Source organism: Copidosoma floridanum, unplaced genomic scaffold (genome assembly GCF_036245765.1).
Source record: "Copidosoma floridanum isolate Cflo_tuat_1 unplaced genomic scaffold, Cflo_Japanese_pri ptg000019l, whole genome shotgun sequence".
NCBI lineage: Eukaryota > Metazoa > Arthropoda > Insecta > Hymenoptera > Encyrtidae > Copidosoma > Copidosoma floridanum.
This window is the reverse complement of record NW_028321896.1, coordinates 13,600,395-13,625,482: the sequence shown is the minus strand read 5'-3', so window position 1 is coordinate 13,625,482 and position 25,088 is coordinate 13,600,395. Positions and strand designations below refer to the sequence as shown.

General features: G+C 43.1%; 1 protein-coding gene across 1 annotated transcript in view; it reads right to left on the bottom strand.

Annotated features, from left to right (window-relative positions):
- The window catches only part of LOC106642513 (uncharacterized), a 110,813-nt gene that overhangs the window by 58,617 nt on the left and 27,108 nt on the right, over nt 1-25,088 (bottom strand). The window contains exons 2-7 of the mRNA XM_089592739.1: nt 22,798-23,006; nt 22,384-22,604; nt 21,726-21,958; nt 21,100-21,355; nt 20,750-21,004; nt 20,138-20,268 (exon numbers count right to left, since the gene is read on the bottom strand). Of these exons, the coding sequence (XP_089448865.1) occupies nt 20,138-20,268; nt 20,750-21,004; nt 21,100-21,355; nt 21,726-21,958; nt 22,384-22,604; nt 22,798-23,006 (1,305 nt within the window). The remainder of the gene's footprint in view (nt 1-20,137; nt 20,269-20,749; nt 21,005-21,099; nt 21,356-21,725; nt 21,959-22,383; nt 22,605-22,797; nt 23,007-25,088) is intronic.

The window sequence follows — 25,088 nt, the reverse complement described above, 5'->3', positions numbered from 1 at the left end:
ATAAAAAAAATTTTAAAACACAGCAAGTATTCTATTTTCGCACCTGTATCAATAAAAAAAAAAAAAAAAAAAAAAAAAAAAAAATTCATACAAAAGAAGAAGAAAAAAAAAAAGGACGACTAGTCCCTGTTATACAGATCTTCCGTGTAATGGTCAAGTATTATTCACGTACAAATGGCACAATCTGGACGACCTCGGTAGGTTAAATCGGGGCCATCAGGCTTTCGTCGCATCGGACGTTAATTAATATCCTGCAGAATAGGTAAAAAAAATGTTTACTCAAGGACGATGACAGCAGCAAGGACGTTAACCGACAATTCGGTTCGAATAACCTTTGAAAACTTACTCCACAGCTATTTCCATTCGCCTGCCGTTTAATAATCCACAGAGTATGCATATATATATACATATGAGGTACGGGTGCACGATAACGCTGGATCTTCTCTTCTTCTTCACAATAACCTCGAAGCACTCTCTCGAGCGCATTCCGGGCACGTCTCATTTCATATACACCTCGGCCCGAGTGAAAAAGAGAGAGAGACGGGGAAGTCACAATCCGTCAAGTTCGCCGAGTGTACATGTACTTCCAGGCTTATGACGGACGATAAGAAGCCGAATCATCTTTGGGGTGGGGGTGGGGGGAAGTAATTTCGCTCGATCTTCCTCTTCTCTTTTGCCTGCACACTGTTTTATACACACACATAATATACATATACGTGGGTAGGTATATGTACCTGTACGAGCGATAGGAGCCGGTCCAATCTCGGGGGGAGTCTCTTGGCGTCTCTTAGCGCTGATTCCGAGATCTCATGGAATTCATTTTAGAACGGACAGGATGAGGGTGTCGTCGTTCTACTCCCTTCGTCGGAAGTAAGGAAAGGAAGAACGAAATTACGAATGTACTAATACGGAGCAGGGAATGGAGAAATAAGCATAGAAGGGGGTAGCTGGCAGCAAAGAGGGAAGATACGAGAGCAGCCGTGCCCATTTTAATCCTTGTAGACGTCAAAAGGATACCCGTCCTCGGGATGTGCACGGGTGGGATCGGGTAATACCGAATCGTCCCTCCCTCGGTGAGCTCGGTGACTCCCAGAAATTGAGCATTCGTCATACACGTAGGTTAATTTTCTAAAGTTGACAACACCCTCGAGTTTTTCGTCAACCAGCACAAACATAGAAAAGGTCTGTACAATCGAAAACTGGTGGCTGCTTGCGTTTAAAATAATCCTTAAAAAAAAAAAAAAAAATGTGGAAAAAAGAAACCATCTACCATACAACCTTGATTTTAGGGATACCACGATATTTCTGGCTCACCAGATAGAAGTATACGAAGGGCGAACAGAAAAAAAAAGATGTTTCAGCACCATCATGCAATAGATGGTATTTTTTGCTCATACAGCGTGAGTACCCATATCCACAGAGAGAGAGAGAGAGAGAGAGAGACACTCACACAAAAAAAGTGGAAAGCATCCAAATCATTCCACGTGCGTTTTCTCCGTCCCGTCTCGCCCCGCGATATATATTGTTTTATACCTATGCGCCCAATGTATAAGACATGTAGTATACGTAAAAGCCATCCAGCTCGTACATGTACATATATATGCACCAATACCACACGCAAGCGGCCAGAAGCAGTTCAACAATTTTCGCCGTAACTCTCGGGGCAAAGTTTGCGCCCTCGCGTGTATACGCGTTATACACCCCGGTAAGGCAGAGCTTGCCAAAAAGCCTTGCCAAGCGACAATGCCCCGAGAGTACGTTCAACCCTTCCGTCGCGCTCTTATACACGTATAAACATATACATATATATGTGTACATTATTAAAGCGAGAACGGAGCTTGAGTGGGAAATTCACTTGGACGCGCATTGCGTGTAGGGTTGGTTGTACGTACAGGAGGGTCGAGATTTAAGTCGGGCGTTAGTTGACCTGAGCGAGGGAGGGGCACACACACACACACCACTTTCCCATCTAAATCAAATATCGAGAGGCATCAGAAGGAGCTGGGGGTTTGGGGTCGTACGGGATGATGTATTGTACAGTCGGAGCTTGGCAGGAGCGTTCTCGTATTAAATCTCCGTGAACGCGAGAATGGCCGAGCCCCCCGAGGAGATAGAGTGTACTGTGTACGGGTCTAATGAAAAGTTGGCTCGTGAGCGTGATAAATGCCCGAGCTGTTGGGTAACTCGGTGCCCTCTGCTAGCCTTCGATACGCCGCTCCATTGGAGCTTCCCCCCCCCCGCCCCTGTTTTTTGCCATCCCGATTTCTTTTGTTGGATCCGCGTGGAATCGAGGGATTTAACGAAAAGAGACAATTAAGGGTGCCACTTGCAATTCGTATGGAGGATTTTTTGCATCTGCCATTCGGAGCCGTTGGAGCTTTTTGTCATTGAAGCCATCCACAACTTTGGGTTATTTCACACACACCAGTAAAACCATTGCATCGTTTTTACAAGTTTTTACAAACCTCAAAGTATAAAGTTACGTGTCGGCACCAGGATCGACTGTGCCGGAGCTTTTGCGTTTTTCACGAACTGCATGTATACGTGTGACACTGCGGTGTGAGCTATTTGCTATGCTCTCTCGGTTGTGCTTACCCGGCATTCGGGCTTTGAAACGAAGGATAAAAATCCACAACCCCCGCATTTTGAATATTAATCGCGATATGGAACGCGTTGCCAAAGCTCTTTGTTGTGTTGTGGTTTCGTGTAAAAAAAGGGGTGAAGAGGGTGAGTCAAAAGTACGTTTGCACAATTTCGTCCAAAAAAAAACAACCTATGCTCGTGTATTTTGGAAAGAGAGAAAGAAATTCAGCGTCGATAAACTCATGTGTTCATTGACGTTCACCCGCGCCTCGGAGCTCCACGTCCTTGGATAAACTCGCTCGAGCGCTTTCATCGGCCTTTGCCCACTCCTTTCTTCGACGTACCTACATACACTTACTGGTCGCTCGTCTCACAGCTCGGCAAGAAAACTCGACTCACACGAGGCTTTTCGCCGTCACGTCGACTTTCTTCTTTCGATAGTGCCAGCAGCAGCTCCCCATGATTGGGCCATTTTCTCAAGTAGATCAAACCTCTCTCCCTCCCGAGCACTCAATGCTGCCTCCCTCCTTTCTTTGAAGATCACCGCTCTACTTTTGTTCGAGCTACGCGTGTGCACGTGCCACGCTAAAGGCTCTCTACTCCTTACATATTTGATGCGTACGTATACTCGATTTGTTATTTTTCTAAAAGTTTTCATGCCTTCTCCCCCATTTGTTTCGTCTTACTGGTAAAAACACCCTCTTGTTGTTTTATTTTCCGTGCGTTCACCGTACAAGTTGCGCGTACTTTGGACAATCCGGTTGTTCTCGATAGACCGAGGTGCAAGAATCAGATCTCGTTGAGAAAAGCAAGTTTACAACGTCTTTCCATCGAGTGAAAATGTACGCGTTTTTCAATAGTAACGGAAAATAACGACATTCTCATCGAACGGGGGATTTATTAGAATGCTCGTTCAACCACATTTTAAACAAAAACTTGCAGTGTCTTTGAGCGAGCACAAGAGCCATCGAGTCCTCTCATCCACTGGATTATCATTCCTTGCGTGAATTTTTAACTCAGCCTCGAGCGAAGGCCGAGGCGTCCACTGTGGGCGGACTGCTGAGCGCGTACACGAGGATACCGTAGAAGCAGAGTACTCCGGCTAGCGCTTTCAGAGTGAACAAGGCATCGTTGAGCCCTAAAATGAGTTTTGGAGAAAAACGAAAGCAACAGGCGTTTAGATGATCAGCGTGAGTGCATTTCTTATTTCTTTTGAAGCGTAAGTTAAATTTTTCTTTTTCGGAGCAAACGGCAAAAAAGTTGATCAAAAGGTGCCCCACCGTGAGCTCGCCGTGAGTGGGTAAACGGAGAACCGCACAAGGGAATCTAAATAGCTGTGCTCGAGCACGCTCTCTCTCCGGTTCATTATTGTTATTTTTTTTTTTTTTTTTTTTTTGCCTCCTTTGCAGAGCTCGTACGTGGGATTTCTTTTTTCCCTCTCCTCTGCTGCGTCATTTTTTTAACGAGAGCGAGTGCAAGCGACAGCTACTTTGCGGCAATAGAATGCAAATTAAAAGCCAGAGAAGGGAGTTTACTTTTGTTTCGCGCCGAGCAAGTGGCCCGTGACCTCGTGGCGTGCCCCTTTGGATTCGACTGGTGGTGGCGCTGTGCCCGGCATCGCTGCTCACCTGCTGAAAATGGAAAAACACCCTCTCGTACAAGGAGTCGCTTACTTACATTGCTATTCTACGTTTACCAAAGACAGAGTAATTTGACGTCAAAGAAAGTGAAGAGTTTATGTTTTAGTTGTAAAACGATTAGCAAACATTTAAAAATTCATAATTGGGATGAATGAGTAGGTACAATTTTTAATCTGCGCCAATCGGTGTCAAACGTACTAATGAGACGGTGGATGAGTTTTGAGCTTTGGCAGGTGTTTTTATATATAAATACAAAACTGTGTGCAGAAAGCTCGAACTTTAACGTTCTAATGGTCATAAGCAAGGCTAGTTCGCCGAAAAAGGGAAGCAAAAGATAGAGGAAGTGATAGATCAATCGAGGCCACAAATCACTCACGCGACATGACTCGTCCAAGTTTTCTCTCTCTCCACGGGAATATGTAGTGACTGGCGGCGGGCGCCAAAATTTCTCTTCCCCGTAGTCAGCTAGTTTTCTGCATTTGAAGACCCAATATGGCGTTCCGTGACTCCAAGAGCGGTATAAATAGTACAACTCCGCGTTGAGTCAGACATGCCTGCAGCTGGGCAGGTGGAAGGGAAAAAACACGTGTACCGCCGTTAATGCTCTCCCCTCTTTTCTTCAGGGGCAATCGATTTTTGGCTCTGACTTGGATGCCGCGAGCCCCAAGCACTGGACAGCGGTGCTGCCCTTGGTCCTGTTTTCGTTTTTTAATTGCTCGGGGACTGGTCGTCGTTGCTGCTGTTGCTTTGGTTGCTCTTGATTTACGAGCTGGGTAGTGGCTTGACCGCAACCGCCCTGGCAGCAGCAGCCACCCGTTTCCTCGGATTTGGGCTTTTTGCCTTCTTTGGGATGAAAAGGAGTAAGTGGAAGGTTGATCGTTTTCGTCAGTGGCAAGATGTAGCGTTGTGTTTTTGGTTCGTGGCGGTGTTTTGGGAGTTGAGCTTTCCATTCGTACGATGCGTTGTTGTATATTTAGGTAAATTATGATTCTCTTGTGTTTGTTGGTTGAGATCTTTTTACGATATCATAGAAGCAAACATTTGTACAAAATAAATGAGTAGTAAAAAATTTTTGAACAGAGTATTATTAAATTTCTCATGTCTAATAAACAAGCTTCGAGCTCCGGGTTAAAGTCATTCAATTTCGAAAAATCTCTGGCTTATGAGATTATTTTTCAATCTACCAAATTGCACTCTCAGAATCGCTGTTTTAGAAAAATCTGTCTTCGAAAGCGGAAAATATCGTCATTCGATAAAGTATACGCGGCCTCGGCATCAGTGTAACCCACAGTGTGTGGAGCGAGACATCTGCTTTAAAATTTCACGTTGGAGGTACCCGTGGCACAATAAAAAAAAAAAAAAAAAGGGACAGACACAGTCATTTACTTAGGGAATACTACCAAGTGCGAAACAATAAAAATCGATGTCTAGAATGTTATCGCGAATCAGCAACGTCTGTTTGAGGGCACGCGATGTAATATTTACCAGTGAGCTTTCCCTCCTCGTTTTTTCTCATTTCTTGCAAAACAATGTCGTGTCAAAGGAAGAATTCCCGAAAGGGTACATCGACGCTTCCTTCGTGCACTAGTGAGTGTTTTGAGGGAAAAATGGAGTGTAGGCGTGTGCTTGTACGTGTTAAGCAAGTGAAAAGGTGTGCGCACCTTTTGCAGCTTGGGCTCGGAGGTTCTTGTCGCGCTTGCAGTTGTCCTCTTTCGTGCATCCGATTGGCTGCTGCATTTTTTAAATGTTTTTCCGAGCCGTACTCTCCTTTTTTGTTTTCCTCTCTGGACTTGCACGAGAGCGAATGTGCTAGGATTTTGGAGACAGACAGGTTTTAGGTGGTGGTTTTTTTTTAGTACTGAAAAAATTCCGATGTTTGTGTGAACTTGGTGTGTTTTTGTGCAATCGAGTAATGTACGGATACATCGGGACTGTACATCGACTCTAACTGTTGCAAGAGCCCCAACAATGCAGTGCCCGTGAAAAGTTTTTAAAATAATTGCGCGATGTAAACTAAAAGATGCATCATAGAGTTTGTGCGCTAAAGTGATACACGGAAAGCTGACGCTTTTTCTTCAAACTAGTTAAAAATTGTTTTGCCAAAAGACAGGAATGTCTTACAATTTGAAAAGTGAGTGGAATCGAAGAATCTCTAGACGTCTGTTTGAAGAACAGCATTGAAATGAGTATAATGCCGGGAAAAGCTCTCCCTTTTGGAGCAGCAAAATCCGGAACCGTCAGCAAAATGATATTGATCAGAGCACTGCACCACTGACCACTTTGTACCCCCTTTATCTTTCGGACGGATGAAATTTTACAAATTCCTTTTACACGGAATCGAAGACAAGAGGGTATCGAAAAAGAAAAGAGAGAGATGGGAAAAACGGGAAACGTCAAAGTGCCCGACCCGCGAAATTTCCGTAAAAGATAAAAGAGAAAAAGAGATGCGGTAAAATGATACCTGTGCGAGCTGGTGAGCAAGAAAAATGTGGGCTCGAAATGTTTTGAAGCCACTTTGACGGGATGAATTGTGTGTTGTAGAAACCTTCGCTCTGAATAGCCTACCCCACGACACTTGCACACGACGCGCGTCTAGAAATCCTCACTCGAGTGAGATAAACTCTTGTAAACCACATCAACGAAATACCCGCCTGTAGCACAAAGTCACGACGTTTTCTTATCTCGCCCTTTCATTTCCGCCCAGCTGAAAGAGACACCGCCACGAAAAATGGAACCTTACCGCCCGCAGCTTTAGCCTCTCGGCCGCGCCCAGTTGCCTTTAATCGTTAATCAAAGCCCAAAGTCATTAGCGCGCAGCACCCCGTCCTTGTCTCCACTTTTTTTTTTTTTTTTTTCCTCGTCTCCGCGTCGCGAGCACTTTTTCTCGATAAAAACCTACCCCCGCCACCCCTAAATCATACTCGGTGCAGTTACTGTTACGGGGGGACAATGAAGAGCTTTTTAGAAATGGAAAACGCGAAAAAAATAAAACGAGCAGCTCCACTCGTGCGACGATAATCACCTATTTCGATGGAGGTTAGGGTCCTCCTTGCGAGAACCGGGTGTTCTCTCCGATCCGATCGAAACTGTCAACGATCGGCGAGCGAGACATTTGTCAGAAATACTTTAACAACCCGGATCAATGAAAAGTTCGTACCAGTCGGTGAAAAAAGCGAAGGAGGGACAGTTGGCTCGGCGATTCGTAATCTATTTTCCTTCCTCTTCCGCCGATACGCTACCGATGATTAGCGAGGAGATGGAAATCCGTCCGAGCGCGTGAGCTTGTCACCGAGTGGGGAAAAAAGCTCCATCGGGTATTTGTTTTGTCACGTGATACGGGCTCGCGTCTGGACTATGAATAATTTACCTCCGTGTTTCGATTGAATATCACTTCTGATGGTTTAATTGATCTCGTGCTTTCTTTGTGATTCAGAAGGGATGTGCGATTATGGCTCGTTGAGATAATACATACTTTGTTGGGTAGACTTGCGGTGAATCTTTCCTTTTTTTTCGAAGGGAGGGCTTGATTGCGTCCGGAGACAACCCAAAATGAGTTGGTTGTTTGGGATAACTGAAAATTTTGCGGTGGCCGAACGATTTTGGTGGGCGTCCCTCTGTGAAACTCGAGTTTGACTGCGCGATGTGCGAAACAACTAAAGTCAGCTTTTTTTTTTCAATGCTTTGAAGTTGTCTTTTAAAAACAAAACTGCGCGGCCTTTCGAATTCCAAACGGAGCGGAATCGATTTCGGACTCGTCGATGTTTCCAAAAATACGTAGTGACGGTAAACTTTCACGATCCTTTTTCAAACAGATCCGATGGTACGCAACCGTGAAGTTTTACTTTTATTGCTGCTTCGCTTCTTTCATCACATTTCTGTCGCACCATTGCCTTCAGAATTTGCGTCGTTGCCTCATTCGTCGCAAAACACGGTAAGTGAATAAGCCTCTCGGCTAATTGGACGCATTTTTAGGATAAACGATATACCGAGATTATAATTAATTTTTAAAAAATTTTACTTCGCCTTGTAAAGAAAGTTCTGGAGAGAGTTTTCGTCCATAAAAATAGTTTCGAGTCTCTTTGTGAATTATAATAAACCACATTTTCATTAATGTGCTAGGAAAAAAAAAAATTAGTCACATTTCACCAAGCTTCACTTTTTTAAGCTTATTTCAAATTGAAAATGTTCCACATGATGTTACAGAAATACAAAAACTTAGCAAGGACAAAATATTAAGGTGATTAATTTAAGAAATGTTAATTTTTTACTGTTGATTTTGACTCCCCCCTACACTCCAGCTATGTACGTATACTTTGGTACGCAATGTATGTCATCTTGATAAACGTAACCCCTGGAACTAAAAATGGCCTACGAAATTATTTTAGATTTTTAGATTGCAATAGAGCTCGTAAAGACAGGGTGAGCATAAGAAACCTCGTATCATAGCTTGGTCATGCGCTAACTTTGATCGGTTTCCGGCTTTGGTTTAACGATCTTTGGGTAATGCCCGAAGTGCTTTATCTCCTCAATTGCGCATTAATTGACGACTGTATCGTATAATTACCGTGTAACCGCAGGGAGTCTTCGTGTCGGTGAGTATGTATACGATTGATGGTACTCCAATCCCCTCAATTATCGATCTTTCGATCTATACTCTACTATTTTCATCCAATCGTTGTATTTTTTACGTTACAGAACAGTACGTTGATATATTGTCCATACGTATGTATAGTTAGTAGTGTTTAGCATATTTTCCATTTTCGAGTAAAAAATGCTCATCCCAACGAAGTTGTCTTAATCTCCGTGAAATTTAAAACAAAATTTCAAAGACCGCGTAACTACGTGGTTTTTCCTTTTGAGCCCATTTGCATCGGAGCTCCGCGGCGTGGAGTAGCGTGCATTAAGTCTAAGTGAATTTTATTCCCTACTTTCAGATAAAGCGCGGCTAAGAAGTACGGAGAGCTCGGGGGGATAAAGAAAGGAGGATAAACCAGAGGTATGCAGTCTTAAACACGCGAATTTTGGGTAGTTATTATTTCTCTTTTTTTTTTTTTTTTTGTTTTTTTTTTGTTTTTTTAGCAACTCCAATCCTTTGAAAAATACGTTTGGGCACGTTTGTTACAAATAGACATGTGTAAATATTGGCGACCCAAGCGATTAAAAAATTTTACCAAATACGATTTATACAGCACCAAGGCGCACCTCGATATACCTTCAACTTTCGCATCGATGATGGATATACATCTTGCGCAGAAAAAAAAAAAAGAGTCAGGCAGCTCGATCGCACGAGCGAATGAACAAACGAGCGCGGGTGAGCGGCGCGCGTCCTAATCGGATGATACCACCCCCTCCCCCCTAACTTATCCTCGCAAGCTCTCCTCGTATATAAATCGCCTGCGCAGCGAGGAGAGCTTCGAAAGATCTAGAGGAAAGAGGAACGGACTTTACCAACACGGCGACGCTGCAGACGTAGCTCCAGTTGTACACACACACACAAAGTGCGACTCACCCCTCCGCCTCCACTGCGGCTGGTATGCATTATTCAGAGACCAATGCCGGCGAGTTCGAAGCCCTGTCCCTCTCTCGCTCTCTTTCTTTCCAGCCTGCGTCGATCGCTTAATCTAACAACGTCGCGCCGCTCGTAGCTCTTCGCGTATGCGCGCGCTAGCTGCCACTGCAGTGCCGGCAGCAGATGCTCTCGCGGTCATGAAAAATTCTCGGCTAGCCCTCCCCTTCCTCTCTTGTCTTTTTTTTTCTTTTTTTTTTATTTTTGCTCTAATGCGCCACTGCGTTCCTTCTCCTTATTTTTTGCCGGGATGCGAGGGAAGAGCGTTACGAGGGACGGTTTGATATTTACGAGGTGCCGTTTGTTCACGGAGGTGGTGGTAAACTAAGATGCGGAAACAGATTTAGACTGTGGATAATCAATGAACCTATCCACAAATGCAAAGCTGATGCCACTGATATTAGAACGAGTTTGGATACAATTTTTCGATGATCAAGATATAACGCGTTCAAGGCTCGTGCATGCGTTTATTGTTTATTAAAACAAACCCATCTTGCCAAAATGAAACTCAATCAGTCGTAAGTACCTTTACGAATCAAAGTATATGCAGACAAAGTACGAAAACTTCACGTCTCACGGTATAATGCCCAAAAATGACGATGTCTGACCATGTATTGACCGTTACTACTTAAACGTAGAAAAATAACGGTTCCAATGTATTTTAGTTTACTTGACGTCCAATGTAACATGTTTCACACGGGAAATGAAGGTTTTTTTTTAATGACAATTTACCTCCTTGTAATAACAACTGTTAGCAAATTGTTGCAGAGTTAATTGGAGAGCCTCTTGTGTGCAAAAACATTCGGTCGAGCCAAAAGTTATCCTCAACCCTGCGAAACAGTACATAATCGAAACTATGTAGTACCTTTAGTAGTGGGTAAGTTAAACAGGACAACAACAATCTCATGGGCATTGATCAAACACTTGGCATTAGGTAACATGTATGTATATGCACAGGTACATTCAACAAGTTTATCCTTACCTCGCAACACCTGCCTGTTTGCTTGCTCGGGATGGCGAAATTTCCCAAGCCCACCGCGAAATTATCAATCCAAACAAAAGCCCCACCATCGCGTTGACAGAGTACACACGCGAATCGAGTCGGTTTATTTTCTCCCGTTCACGGCTCGTCGGACGTCAGCCCCAACGGGTTTACACCCCGTCCGCTCGATTTCACTGTCCGTCTTCGGAGACAAAACCAGGATTTTTTTTCTCCCTATATCTCACGCAACATGTCCAAATTGCAGTGTATTTCAATTTCCCTGGAAACTCCAAAGTCGCGCGTGCAATTTCATATAAGCCAAGACTTGCTTACACGACGGACATATACACGTTTACCCAGAACGGTAACTTCGCGTGACAGACGCTGCCCCTTTGAAATTCGCTCAACTCGATAAGCCTGGGGTTGTTAACCTGCCCTGGAATTTCACGTCCCGCACCGCGTTTCGTCGGAAAATGAAAAATATAATGTCCGCAGTAGAGCTACTTCCACGATAATAGTCGTGTGTTTGTTAGACCCGAAGCTCCATTTTTAGGGTATTAATCACGCGAACCACGTTACAGATACTCCGTTCTCCCGGAGGAAATCACGGCTCGGAAGTTGTTATCCGTCCTCCAGGCGTGCGCCAGAGAAAACTCGTCCCACCGCAAGTGTATACATACACAACAGTAGGGAGTAGGGGGGAGAAAAAAAAGCAAATACCCGTTCATCGGCGCTCCTGCAATACGCATAGTCTAGAGGGAAAGGGAGCTTAAAGCCACTTGGAATATCAAGTTCCCGGTTTGTGGTGGAGAGCAACGCAAGAGCAACGCAAAAATAAACCCGATCCATCGACAGGCGCTCGCGATGGTAGCCAATATTCGAGGGACGTGTCGGCGAGTGCTGAATCGCTCCGCGGCTGTTTATGCACCCGGGCTCTCGCGAGCGTGTATGTATACGTAAAGGCATATGCGACACTTTTCCGGGCGACAGGGTGGACAGATCGATTTTCCCGTACCTACTGCTGCCTATCGGTTTATCATAGAATCGCATCGCTTGAGCGATGGCGAAGAGAAACAAAAAAAAAAAAAAAAAAAATGTTACCAACCCAATGTTGTGGGTTGGACGCCCGTTTCCTCGCACGAGCGACAGATCGGGAGGAAAATTGTTTGGAGTGCTGCGTGCGAGAACGCGATAAATCACAAAATACGCGTACAGGTGGAGGACGAGAGGAGATGAAATAACGTACCTGCGTCCGCGAAAGAGGGGCGATACGCGTCAGCGGAAAACTTGCGCGTACGTACGAGGAGTATGTGGAGAAAGAATAGGGGATGGGGGGGGAGTACACGGGATAAAAAAAAAGGGACGTGTATACGTTATACAACGATGCGGATGATTTATGCTCGGTGGAGGGAGGCATGAGACATTATTCTATATTCCCGACGTCGTGCTCTTAACTCTTGTCTCGGGAAAGGACGCGCTTGCTCCTCGGTGAATTACGCGTTGCATTGCGAATATAAGCGTCGAGAGCTCATTGTATGTTTTTTTTTTTTTTTTTTTTTCCAATGAAATGTCTTCCGTACGACGAAGGAGTGACAAATTACACTTCCCATCAAGTATATCACCGGTGCAAGCCAAGGGAATCGTACACGTACTTAGGCGGAGTTATTCTCGCTCGTTGAAGCCTTGAGATGGAGATGCTGTCGTATACTCTCGGTGTTCATTAATCAAGCATTGCTCACCTCTCTCGCGGCAGTGATGCTTGTGGGAAATTCAACGTCCGCCACTTCGCGACCCGATAAACGAGCAAAACTTTGTTACTGTTGTAGAAAAAAAAAAAAAAAAAAAAAAACGAGATAATGGACTCGAGCGTATAAGTAATTTATTTTTGGAAAAAAATCTACTCCACAGTGCTTACGAGGTCTAATGTATATTTTTGTTTCATTTGACAGAAAGGAAAAAAGGATGATGGACTCGAGAAAACTCTTATCGCAGTAACGATTTGCTTGTAGTACGTTACGTGGACGTAGCAACGCATTAGAGATTGAGAAAAAATAATGTCCCCCTGCCGCGTCAACGTATAGAGACTCTCGGGAAAAACTAGTTATTTTTTTCACCACACGAAACGCTGTACACCGAAGCTTTTAGAAAAGGATAAAGAGAGAGAGAGAGCGCTGGATCGGCCATTAAAAGCTTACGCTCGTTTGATGGTGTTTTTGTATACTTTTTTTTTTATTCCCCCGCTCTTTAGATTTGCTCAGCAGCGGCAACTAAATACGGCAAAAACGAAAAATGGAGCAAATAAAAGACGTACGGTATATACGTGAAAACGAAAAGGCTTTGCGTATGAAAAAAAAAAAAAAAAAAAAAAAAAAACAAGCCATTACGTGTTTTTTAAAGGAACGGATGAAAGGGAGGAGCAGAAACGCGTGTCAATCGAGCTCGTCGTCCAAGTTTCCGCGTCTTCGATCGCACCGAGGCCGAGAGCAGGAAGAATAAGACGCACAAGAGCCGTAACCAAGGAGCGAGAGAAGGAGGGACGAAAGTTGTTAAAATTAATCTTGGTTTGCGAGTGCACGCCCGCTCTAGATGTGTATACACGTGTACCAGCACCCGCAGTCAAGGCTTGGTGATAAGTAATTACTGATTAACGGAAACTCGCCTCCCGCGTTCCCGTTTAGCGTCGCTACGTTGGCTTATCGTCCCGTATAAGCTCGTAGCCCCTGCAGCTGCGGCGAGTGTGCACGAGGCAAAGTATTTGCGTGTACGTGTAAACGGATTTGCTCAAAGGCGAGGAGGCAGACGGGCGCTCCGAGTAATTGTCTCCTCTGCGCGCCCTTCCGGCTCTTCAGACTCTGGCTAATACCCCGTTTGCCTGGACCCTCGCTTCGTCTCTACCTATACTCCCTTTTTCACTCCGCAAAAAAAAACAAAGGTTTTTTTTTTTTTACCTTTTTTCAAAAGAGTACAAACACCTGTAATAATTCCGAAACTTTGTTTGGTTAATTAGGCTCCTTCTTCCGTCCGGTCTGGTTTTTTGATTTTTCCACGCGAGGAGGTAAGGTAGGGGAGAAAAGGGGTTCTTGTTTTGCGAGAGTTTTCCCCCGGAGAGGCACGAAGGTGCCCTTGTTTTCTCCCCAATGATTGGGACCCGGGATCTAGTTCGCTCGCTAGTTACATCTACTTCTCGCGAGAGCGCCCCAAAAGTGACGCCCCGTTCGTGTGCACACGTACACTCCCTTTTTCACGCGTCGTAGTACTCTCCGAGCCAACGGGTGTAATTTGTAATCGGTAGTGGCGGCGTGGACTCCCGATGGATCGATCGGCCCCCCGGGGGTCTTGATTGATTTTTCCTCCGTCCGTACCTCTGGGAATAAATGGATGCTGCTACCGCGTTGTTTTTATTTTTCTAGGGGACCACTATGTTTTGGTCATTGCCCTTTTTTCTGTGCAGGACACGGGTTGTGCTACCGATTGCCGAGCTTCTCTTTGCTACTGGACTTTAAATGGATTCTAGGATTTGGAGATTTCTTTTTTCGTTGGTCAATATTTCTTGCTACTTCGTAAAAAAATGGCAAACCACCGAAAAGTAGAGTAAGCTATTTAACAGAGGTTTAACCGCGATACGAGTCACATGTATGGGTGTATAATGTGGCAATTGGCGATTCATGGCACTCGAGGTTCTCGCCACCAGCTCATTAGCATCGCGGTAGTGGGCATATCGTCGCCGTGGTGGCAAAATTAGCGACAAAACGGACAGTTGATGTACGCGATAGTGGTTGGATCGGACGATGCGACGTCGAGTGTAACACGGACGGTGCGGCTATGCAGATATGGAAATTCCGTGTACCACTGGGCTGCGATAACGCGTGTGGGTCGCGGTGGAAAAAGGTAATTGTGTTTGATTGGCGTGAGTTGCCAGTGGTGACGGATGGCCCGAAGATTTTATCTTCGACTTTGCGCCCATGAGGATTGATGGATTTTTTTTTTCCGTTGAATAAAAAGGAAACTGAATATCTATCAACGTGAACAAATTGAGAGTCTGTCGTTTCTCCGTTTCTCGCGCCTTTGTTCGTGTAGGCACTCTTGTTTTTTTTTTTTTTTTTTTTTTTTTTTTGCACGCAGCTTGATTAAAAACAAAATAAAAGACAGTAAATTGGGGGTGGGTGCTAAGTAGAAGCGGGCCAAAGAGTTCTTTCCAAAAAATGGGAAAGTCGCAGAAGGGACCGATGTCTCCAGGGGCTCGTTCTAGCTCTTCAATGACATCATTAAAACCTCGATGGTGCGGTGTGACTGTGCCGTCTTCAAGGGGCTTACAGGTAATTAACCGATGGGAGCAACGAAGGCGATAACGCGGTTCTTTGGGTATGCACTTGCCTTGCATAATGTCGATCCGCAAGACGCGATTGCGGGGGAAAAGTCGGGAGCCTAGAAAGTAAAAGATGCTCGCTACGGAGATCCTTTAGCTTTGTTCCTCTTTTTTTTTTTTTTTTTTTTTCATCCCCCCGAGCTATCTCGAAGAGTCTCGCTTAGCGGTTTTCCCGGTAATTACCCGAAGAGCTCGAGGAAAGACTCCCATTTGCACCCCTCACCCGCCACCCTCGTACTTGTCCCATTGTTCGAGCGTGAAGGAAGCGATGGACGGCTTTTCTTCGAACTGATGCGCTTGTACTCCCTGTCTCTTTTTAAACTTTTTTCTGTTTTATGCTTCCTTGTTTTTTTTTTTTTTTTTTTTTTTTTTTCATCATCTTGGGCTAATAAATTCATTCAATTACAAGAGACATTCGCCGCTTTTCTCGAGCACGGTTTTACTATACGCTAGCGCTTCGAATCAATCAATCGACTTCTCGTTACAGCTTTACTTTGTCTCACTTCGTGATTCAATTAATCGAATACGGCATGTTTCCGCGCTTCGGAAAAATTTTATCACAAGCCATTATTATTACTGTTGTTGTTATTATTATTGATTGTTATTTTTATTTCTATATTGGAAGCATAAATTAATGAATAACTAACGTGACTTTCTTAATTGAATTTATACCAATTGCCATTAGTGAGTGGGAGATTTGTGAATTCATCACATAGGGATATCTCGGATTATCATTTTTATGAGAGTCATAGGGGGTGCCATTGCTCCTTTGACATCGTAAGGTCTATCGTCATTGCTCACGTCATCGTTTATTAACACAGAGTGTTATGTTCATGTATAGTATTGGTGTCGTATAAAACACGAGATGAGAAGGGCCAATCTTTTGTAATTTTAGAGTCGGGCTTGCCTACTTACTATTGATTGGCCACATAATATAATTTGGCACTCACCGTAACGATGGAAACAAAAAGGCACTTTGACGATTGTATGATCAACTTTTCTTTTCTCACATGACTCGAAATCCAGCATAATGATACTTGAACCCACCGTGTGCGCCCATTACTTTCGATTCGCTCATCGCGTGGCAAATCATCCCATAAAAGCACAAAGCCCGTGCACGCAAGAGGCTTTTGTTGGTCAGCCTAGCCGAGCGCGAAGAAATTTCATAAAATCTCACGGTAGTTCAATTATCATCGCCCTTCGGTCCTCTGACCCTTTGGCGCGCGGCGGCGTACAATGGCTCGATAGATACGCCGCTTCTTGCGCTTTAATTAAAAGTAAAATTGGATTTTGTGCGGGAGAAAGACCACATTCCAGCGAAATTTACCGTCTTTATTAACCGTTGATTAATACCGTTTTAACGTGTTTTAAAATTAAAAAAAGGCTCGACCCGACTTTTCCAGCGCTACGCCAGGGATTTTCCTTCGTGGGTTATTAGGTACTCGTGTGAAAGTCTCGGTAAATTTTTAACGCACGGATTTAAAACCAATAATGGCTTCGTCAGAGACTACAAAAGTTGGCTGACCTAAGGGTGTTATCGGAAAAAGTAAACGAGATTTGGTAATAAACTCGGAAAATGTTTGAAAACGCAAAGCTTGGATTAGAGTGTTTCATATTGAATAGTGGACTTTCATACTCTTTTTTTCAAACAGATTGCAATTGTAAAAAAAAAAATGCGCTCAGCAATGAAGCGTAATGACAATGGACAATCACACCTTTTGTAAAACATATAAAATACTATGCCTCCGCTATCGATTATACGAGCAGCAATTGGAAAATCTGAAGAAAAAATGTACTAAAACCCAATCCCGAAATACCTCACGTTAATTTTGTACGAGCCAGTGATACCCATTCGCACAGTCCAAACTTTGAATCTGAATGTTTTTAACAGCTCCAACGTCAACTCAATAATACCACGCGCCATTGTCGACGGTAAGTATCAAGTTTGCCGAATTTACATGAGCTCCTCGCGGGTACGTTAATATTTATTCAGACAACAACCAACTCAGAGACCACATATGGACAGCTTTCATGTATTTAAAATCATAAAAGTAGATTAACATTAGAATTTAATAACCCTCAACTTACGAATATAGATTGCATACCGCGTAAACTCCCTGATATGTTTAGTTTGGAAAAAAGTAGTCATCCATAAATAATCGAAGCCTGTGAAAAAGAACACCTCATCTTTGACCCCTAAAAACATCAATTTCCCCGGTCCAGCGATAAAAAGCCTCTTCCAAGATAAAGAGGCCGGGATCATTAAAACGGACAACAAAATTGATGGCTGAGCCAACCCTTTCTCGCCTCCGGTGGAAAAAAGCTCTCGGACCCGAAAGCAAAAAAAAAAAAAGTCACGCGAGAGAAAAAAAATCCCCAACTCCGTGCCTTGCGTATCTTCACGGTTCAGCGCACTCATGCTCGCGCACAAAGTGAAGAACGCAACTATCCTTCTCCGTGAATTTCGGCGCCTTAATCGAGGTGCCGGTGCAAAAGACGGGGCAGCCTGCGATAATTACGCCAACTTTTTTTTTTCCCCCTCGGTATTTTTGAGAAGGAAAAGATACTTACCGCGGAGAGAGGAGGAAGATGGAAGACTACAGGAATCAAGAGAGTGAGATACGTTGGAGGATTCTTTTTTTTTTTAGTTGCGCGCACTTTTTCTCCAGTTTCATTTTCATTCTTAATGGAGATTGTTTTTCGAAAGGTGCTGATTTTGAAGTAACGCTCTTTTGAGATTGAGACTTTGGTGGCGATGAGGTTTCTTTGAGGTGTTGTAGATAAAAAGGGGAGTAATGCTTGTCTCTTCTTTTTTTCAGTTCAAAAAGGACAAACCAACATCAAAAAAGAGATATTTTAGTTATGACAAATGAATTCTCGTCGTCCCCGACCCCTTTCTTCTACCCACATAGGATTGAGAGAGTACAATTAATGGAAAAGATGAAAAGGAGCCAATGAGGACACAAAGGACCTCATATGGGAATCCCAAAAGAGAAAAATGCTACGTGGATCTCGCGAGCTTTCAAGGCAAGATTAAACGATGGGCCCTAGATCCTTTTTTGCCGGCTAATTGAAAACGAAATTATTTATCGCGTGTCTGTGGGATTAGAAAGTGAGATGGGCGAAAAAGGAAAAGGACCGAGGCGAGTCTTTCTTGTTCGCGTCTTAATTAACATTTGCTGGCAGACTTAAATTGCATTTTTGCATGCGTGTAAGGAGAATAAATTGGTTATTCATTGAGATGCAAGGTCGTCAAGGCTCGGGAACTTTACGTTTGGTAAAAATGCAACAATCTGAGTCCCTTTTTTTTCTTTATGAAAAAAATTTGTTTTCGTGTAAAACAAGTTGTTTTATTGTTAAAACTTTCATATTTTGTCTCACGTAGCAGAAACAGTGGGCAATTCCTTATTTCTTTATTTAATGTTTCAAATTTCCACGTTAATGGAAACTTGAGTGAATATCAATAACAAGTTTTATTCATAATAACACATTTTATATTGGTTTATTCATCATGCGGTGATCAGGTTCAATTTTACCAGTAATATAAAGAGCACGGAAGAACAATTTTCTCCGACAAATTTAATTATTCCGGCGGAAAACGCGATTGCATTCGAATTCAGCAGCCAGAATAATTATCACGATTAATTAAATTTAACTTTATGCGTTTTCCATTATGCAACGGAGGAAGTAAACGAAGCTAGGCCCGAATCATTTAATTTCAGGAAAATAAACCTTCAAAACTAATCGTAACTATTCCACACAATTTGTTAAAATATCGATGAAAATCATTGAAGAAAAATCTTTTGCGACAACTTTTACTTCATCGGCACTGTCCAGTCATTATTGTGAGCGGTACCCACCACAAAAAGTTCGTCAAATCGCTAGGTGCTCCGACCGTATAATTAACAGCTCGTAAGCTCCAAGCGAATTTGTTCGAGTTAATTGGGTAGACCCAAAACCTGCACACTCCATCACTGGTGCTCTCTCGAGTGCGCAGATGTTGATTATCGCACGTGGACTACGTAACATCTATTCCATTGGATTGGTTAGCGAGTCCTCATAGAGGAAGAAAAGTGCGTAAGGATTTGGCTAATTATGTTTGACAATCTTTACCTTGTCTCGTTTAATCTTGCAAAATCCAGACTAGATCTCAAAATTTTTCTAAAATTATGTCACGTGTATAATAATCTATAATAAAACTGGCACTCAACCTGGCTCAAGTCATACACCATCTGTGACCAGTTTTAATGATCACAGCAATGCTTTTTTCAGCAATATGAAATGACAGTCCAGTCGGGACATACTCTAGGTCCTTAGAAATAATCATCTATCCCGTTTAAACAAAATATTGATTTTTATTTTGGGTGATTCTAAAAAACTTTATCATCAAGTTAAAATTTTCCATCACTTTTTTTCAGAGTATTAAAAAAAAAGCTCTATACGTACTAAAATCGCAAACAACTGAGACAATGAAAAAAAAAAAGTAGTGACGAGATCTCAGTGTTCGTTTGGTGTATACCTGCTGTAGCTCACAATTGTGGAAAAAAAAACCACAATTTTTCTTACCGAAATAAGGAATTTACTAAATTCAAAGCGTCACGCTGAACGTAGTGGAACCCCTGAAAGCTTGAAAAAGCACAAACGTACACGTGATAAGTATTCGCGTCGCGTGCGACTGAAAGCGAATCTACATATACATTTTTAAAAATCAATCCTTTCAAAGAAGCGCGCTAAGAGTCTCGAAGAAAAAAAAAGTGCGTAGAATTGCGCGTGCGGGAAATACATAAGCCACGTACATCGGGAGTACCAAACCCCGTCTGACCTAATACGGTGTTCTACTACTGCGGGTTAAATTATTCTTAGTGGTGGCAGCAGTATAGTACACCCATTCCAACGGTTTTTGCACCGCACGTAAAAGGGAAAATTGAAAAAATTGTCGTCCATCGCCAATCATTCCTAAACGCACATTACGCGTGAAGAATCGTGTAAAGGCCACTCACCCTGAAACTCCTTCCTGGCCGCGCTGACCGAAGTGACGATGTTGGCCACGTGACCGAGCACCGTAGCGAACAGCAACAGCCCGAAGAGCAGCTGCACTATCACGTACACGTACTCGCCCTTACTCCTGGGCCTGGAAGAAACACATTTTCCCGCGTAAGCATAGCGTGCAACGCCCCTCACTTCCAACGCTTTACGACGCGACAAATTTTACTTATACACCCAGCACTGTCGCGCTAAGAGAGAAAAACGCACTCGTGACCGCGGAAGATTTTAACACCCCAGCGGACAAAGAAAGTGGGGTTGAAGTTGCCGATGTTGATAGTCACCACCACCACCGGGTGTACATTGATTGCAAGGTTTCTTTGACCGGGGGAGGGGTATTATTTCACAAGACAGCGAATATTCCTCTGTAACAGAGCAGGCACGCCGAGCGCGACACGATCCTCTAACGAGACAACTTTTACAAAGGACAAAAAGGATACCGTGCTAGCTCGACTTTTAATTAAACATTTTCCTTTCACTCCTGGAAAGGGATGAAAATAAGTAGTAGTTGATTCGCCATTTGGGCGTGAAATATAAAATGACAAAGAACAATAATTAGAAAACCTCACCTTGGCAGATCCCCGATGGTCGTGAGAGCCAAGGTGCACCAGTAGTAACTCTGCAGGTATTGCTTGACGACGTCCGCCGTCTCGGAATCGTCAAAGACCCAGTTCTTGCTCCCGAAACCGTTGTTCTTAGAAATAATGTGATAGAGGCACCCGTTCCAGTGAAATATCACCAGCAAGTAATGAATCAGCGAGCCCGAGCGAAACAAATTCGGGTAATTCGTGTGTCGCTCGGTCCGATCCATGAACGCCCAAAACCTGTTATTTAATTTTTTTTTTCATGATTTTTAAATCAAAAGCATTTATTCATTTTTTTTTTTTTTTCTCAACCATCAAGTTAGATCGATACTTACCGGTATATTTTAACGAGCCTAAAACTTCGGAGTATACTGTTAAATCCTATAGATAAGTACAAACAGTCGAGGGGCAGGAGGCACAGGCAGTCTATGTAAAAAGTCGTGCTGTTCATGTAGTGGGTGCGCAGTTTCGTGGCGTCGGTCTGCAGGACGCCGTCCTCGAGGTAACCCGTGCGAAAGTGAAACACTATGTCTATCAGGTAGAGGAAATCCGACAGGTAGTCGAGGCAAAACCACACCACTATCGTTTCCCCTGCAAAATTTTTTGTTTTAAATAACAATCACCTCTCTTGTCGGTAGTTGTCAGCATCGATCGCTGTACGCGCCCAAAATTCTTTGGTTTTTGGTTTTTCACCTACACGAGGTTTTTATCAAATTTTTCCAACCAACTCCATCCGATCCCGAGAATTTTCACGCTCGAGCTTCTCGCCGATGGAGAGAATAATCGTTACGAAAAAGTACACCCTTTTTTCCAACAAAATCAACTTATTAGATTTTCCGTGTACGCATCGATACCGTGTGGAATTTAATAACCGGCAACTCAAACGTGCTCGTGTGCATGTGAATTTCCAAATTTTCAAATTTGCTGGTCAAAGAAGTAAAAGTATAGAAGGAAGACTGACCATTGATCTCCTGGAAGGCGAACCTGTAGATAATGACCCAGAAGTTGTAGAGGAAGGCCAGCGAGACGACCATCGACCAGTAGTAACAGAGCCGGCCCGCGGGGTCGAAGACGAACGACCAGTTGGGTGCCCCGGTCTTGAAGCCCCTCGAGCCCGACTGGCCCGGGTAGCCCCGGCTGCCCCGCTGCTGCTGCTGTTGCTGCACCGTGTAGCGCCTGAAGTGTTCAACAGCACTAGAGTGCACCAGTGCAGAGAGAGAGAGAGAAGCGCATGCTCGTTTAGCTGGTTGCTTTCGTGCTCGTGGAGTTAAGGGGGGGGGGGGTCGATTGTCGCTACGGGGCACTACGAGGCGGGGGGTGTGCTTTTTGTGCGGGATTTTGGTAATGCGGTGATTGGATTATCTTTCGGGGGTACGGAGATTCAGCTGCTCTGCGTTTCGGGATGTGCCAAATGTCGCTTTGAATTTGTACAAAAATGTAGCAGTGAAAAAAAAGCTACTTTTTCTTTTCTTTTTTTTTTCATAAAGAAATCGTCATCCATGCTCTAAAACGGATGCGTCAACTGTCACTCTATCCGTAATTTATCTAGAGCTTGATAAGCCCTTTCTTGATGTGCTGTAAAAAAAAAAAAGTAAAAAAAGAGTACGCAAGATACTGACGTTTCGGTGCCGTTGCAGACGCCACTGCTGCTGAGATGGTTGATGGATGCCGGGGTGTGGAGGTGGGAAGGCGTGCCGGCTCTGCCGGGCGTCACGGCGTTTAACTTGAAGCGGCCCCTCGGGTGGTCCTTGCGCCGGGACTTGTGACTCAGGTCGAGCTCGCTCGCACCGCGGTTCACGTAGCCACCCTGCAGTGAGTCCCGAGACGAGCTGAAGTAGCGCTGCAGGACACATACGGGTATATAATATACATATTTTATTTTATTTTTGGCGTATTTGACATGTTGACATTTTTGTTTTTCTTTCGAATGAGATGCTAAAACGACCGTTTTGCTTAGCAATCACGAGTTGACTCCCTTCGCTCGAATGAGTTGAAAATTAAATAAGTAATTTTAACAGTTATATGTGCAATACCTGCTGCTGATGGTGAAAGTAATGATGAGTGGGCGTGTGCCGACCCGAGAGCTTGTTGCTCACGTAATCGAAGAGGTTGGGCTTCGACGGCATCGCGCTCCTCGATGAAACATTTTCCATGCTCTTGGCGTCGTCATCGCTTCGCACGTGCGTCGCCCGATACCGTGGATCACCACCGCCCACGATGCCCACTCCAGATGTCACGATGCCTGCAATCATTGGACGAGTGTGATGTTACCCTCTTGGCTTTTATACATGAATTCCCAAGTTTACACAGTTCTTTTAAAAAGTCCTGATCGATTGATATAACGAAGACAGGTGAATTTAATGCATTTGAACGTATCCAGTAGGTCAAACCGAGTTTGGTCGGACACAATACGATCGATGGGACTTTGTCACAAACATTTTTTGTTCGGGATAATTAATACGGACTGATTTCCGGGGAGTATTTCAGATCGTACAATCAGTAATTAAGACGGTAAGGTATACGCCTTTGGTCGCACTAAGTAGAATAATAAAAAAACATTACGATTGTTAAGATTATTTATTATTATTTTATTGTTAGGAAAATAATTAATGCTCTACAAGAAGTACATGTGTGTTTAAATAATTACAAATTAAGACAGATGTGTCTAGAACGCCATAAACACATTAAGTAGAATGAGTCAAGTTTCATCAGGCATAACTTAAGAGTCAAGGTTATTTTCCTAAAATGTTTTGTTTCTCGATATTGAATACGAATTGTTCTCCAGGGAATGTTATAGATCGAAACAATCAATAATTCAGACGGTAAGATATATGCCTTTGGACGCACTAAGTAGAACAATCAAATTTGGTCAGACATCATGCTGTGTTAAGATTTTATTTTATTACTTTATGTTAGGAAAATAATTGATGCTCTACATGAAGTAAATGTATATTAAAATAATTGCGAATTAAGACAAATGTCTAAGATGCCCCAAACACGTTAAGTGGAACGAGTCTAGTTTCGTCAGACATAATTTAAGAGTCAAGGTTATTTTCCTAATATGTTTTGATTTGGAAAATGAATACGGATTGTCCTCCGGGGATAAATTACAGATAGGAATAATCAATAACTCGGATGGTATGATATAATGTTCTTAGATGAAATCAGTAGAATAAGTCGAATTTCATCAGACATCATGCTGTATTAAGATTTTTTTTTCAATATTGTTTGTTAGGAAAATAATTAATCAGTGCTGTACAAGGAGTGAGTATAAATTGAAATAATTACAAATTTATGAAGACATATATGTTGGACGCCTCGAAGATATCAAGTAGCACAAGTCGAGTTTCATCAGATACAATTTGGGCGTCAAGGGGATTTCCCTAATATTTTTTTTTTCTTGAACATAAATGTGGACTGTCCTCTGAAGAATAATTACAATTAAATAACAAAGAAATAATTAATCACTAAAATAGGTAAAATAAATGCCTTTGTACGTGTTGAGTAGAACAAATCGAGTTAAGTCAGACATATGGCAAGTATTGAAATTATTTTTAAATATTGCTAACAAGACTAATTATAAACACCATACAAAGAGTAAATTCATATTAAGATAATTTAAAATTAGTATTTATAAGACATGTTTTTTTTAAAATGTTATTCGAGCTAACACAACTTAACAACAAAAGAAAGCAAATACTGATTGAAAAGTCAGTTTCATCATTTACACCAAAGATCGATTGTCATTTGACTGCTCTGTTTAATTGCATGCTAAAACAGGTCTCGTATAAAGTTTGTCCAGCCCTTGTAGTAGTACAAGGGAAATTCGATCAGACGTCCGTTTCATGTAATCCGGGGTACGCCACCCGACTTTGGCTGCATAAACTTTGCACCGGTCGAATTGGAATTGAAGCTTGTAACTGTAAAGGGAGATTGTGGTACCGTAATAGCTTTATCGAGACTCCAGCCTTTGCTAAAGTTTAGCCACCTCACAAGGTTATTTACCCACACAAATGAATAGCTTCAAGACAAATTCCCGTGCAAAGGATTTTGGGTGTCAGTAGTAGTTTTTTTGCACACATCAAAATATAACATCCCGGGAAAACTGCGAAACGAATCAGGATCTCAAAAAAAGTCGTTCTAGAAAGAACTCAATTTATATCCGTACGAAAGTCGGGTAGGCACTTGCAACATTGAACTTTCAAAACAGTATCACATACACCCGCGAGCACATGGGGCACTCGGAAACATAACACGCAACCAAAGATTTACCCAGAAAAATATTGCGCCGCAAGCCCGTAGCGCAAATATTACCCGTGCAAAC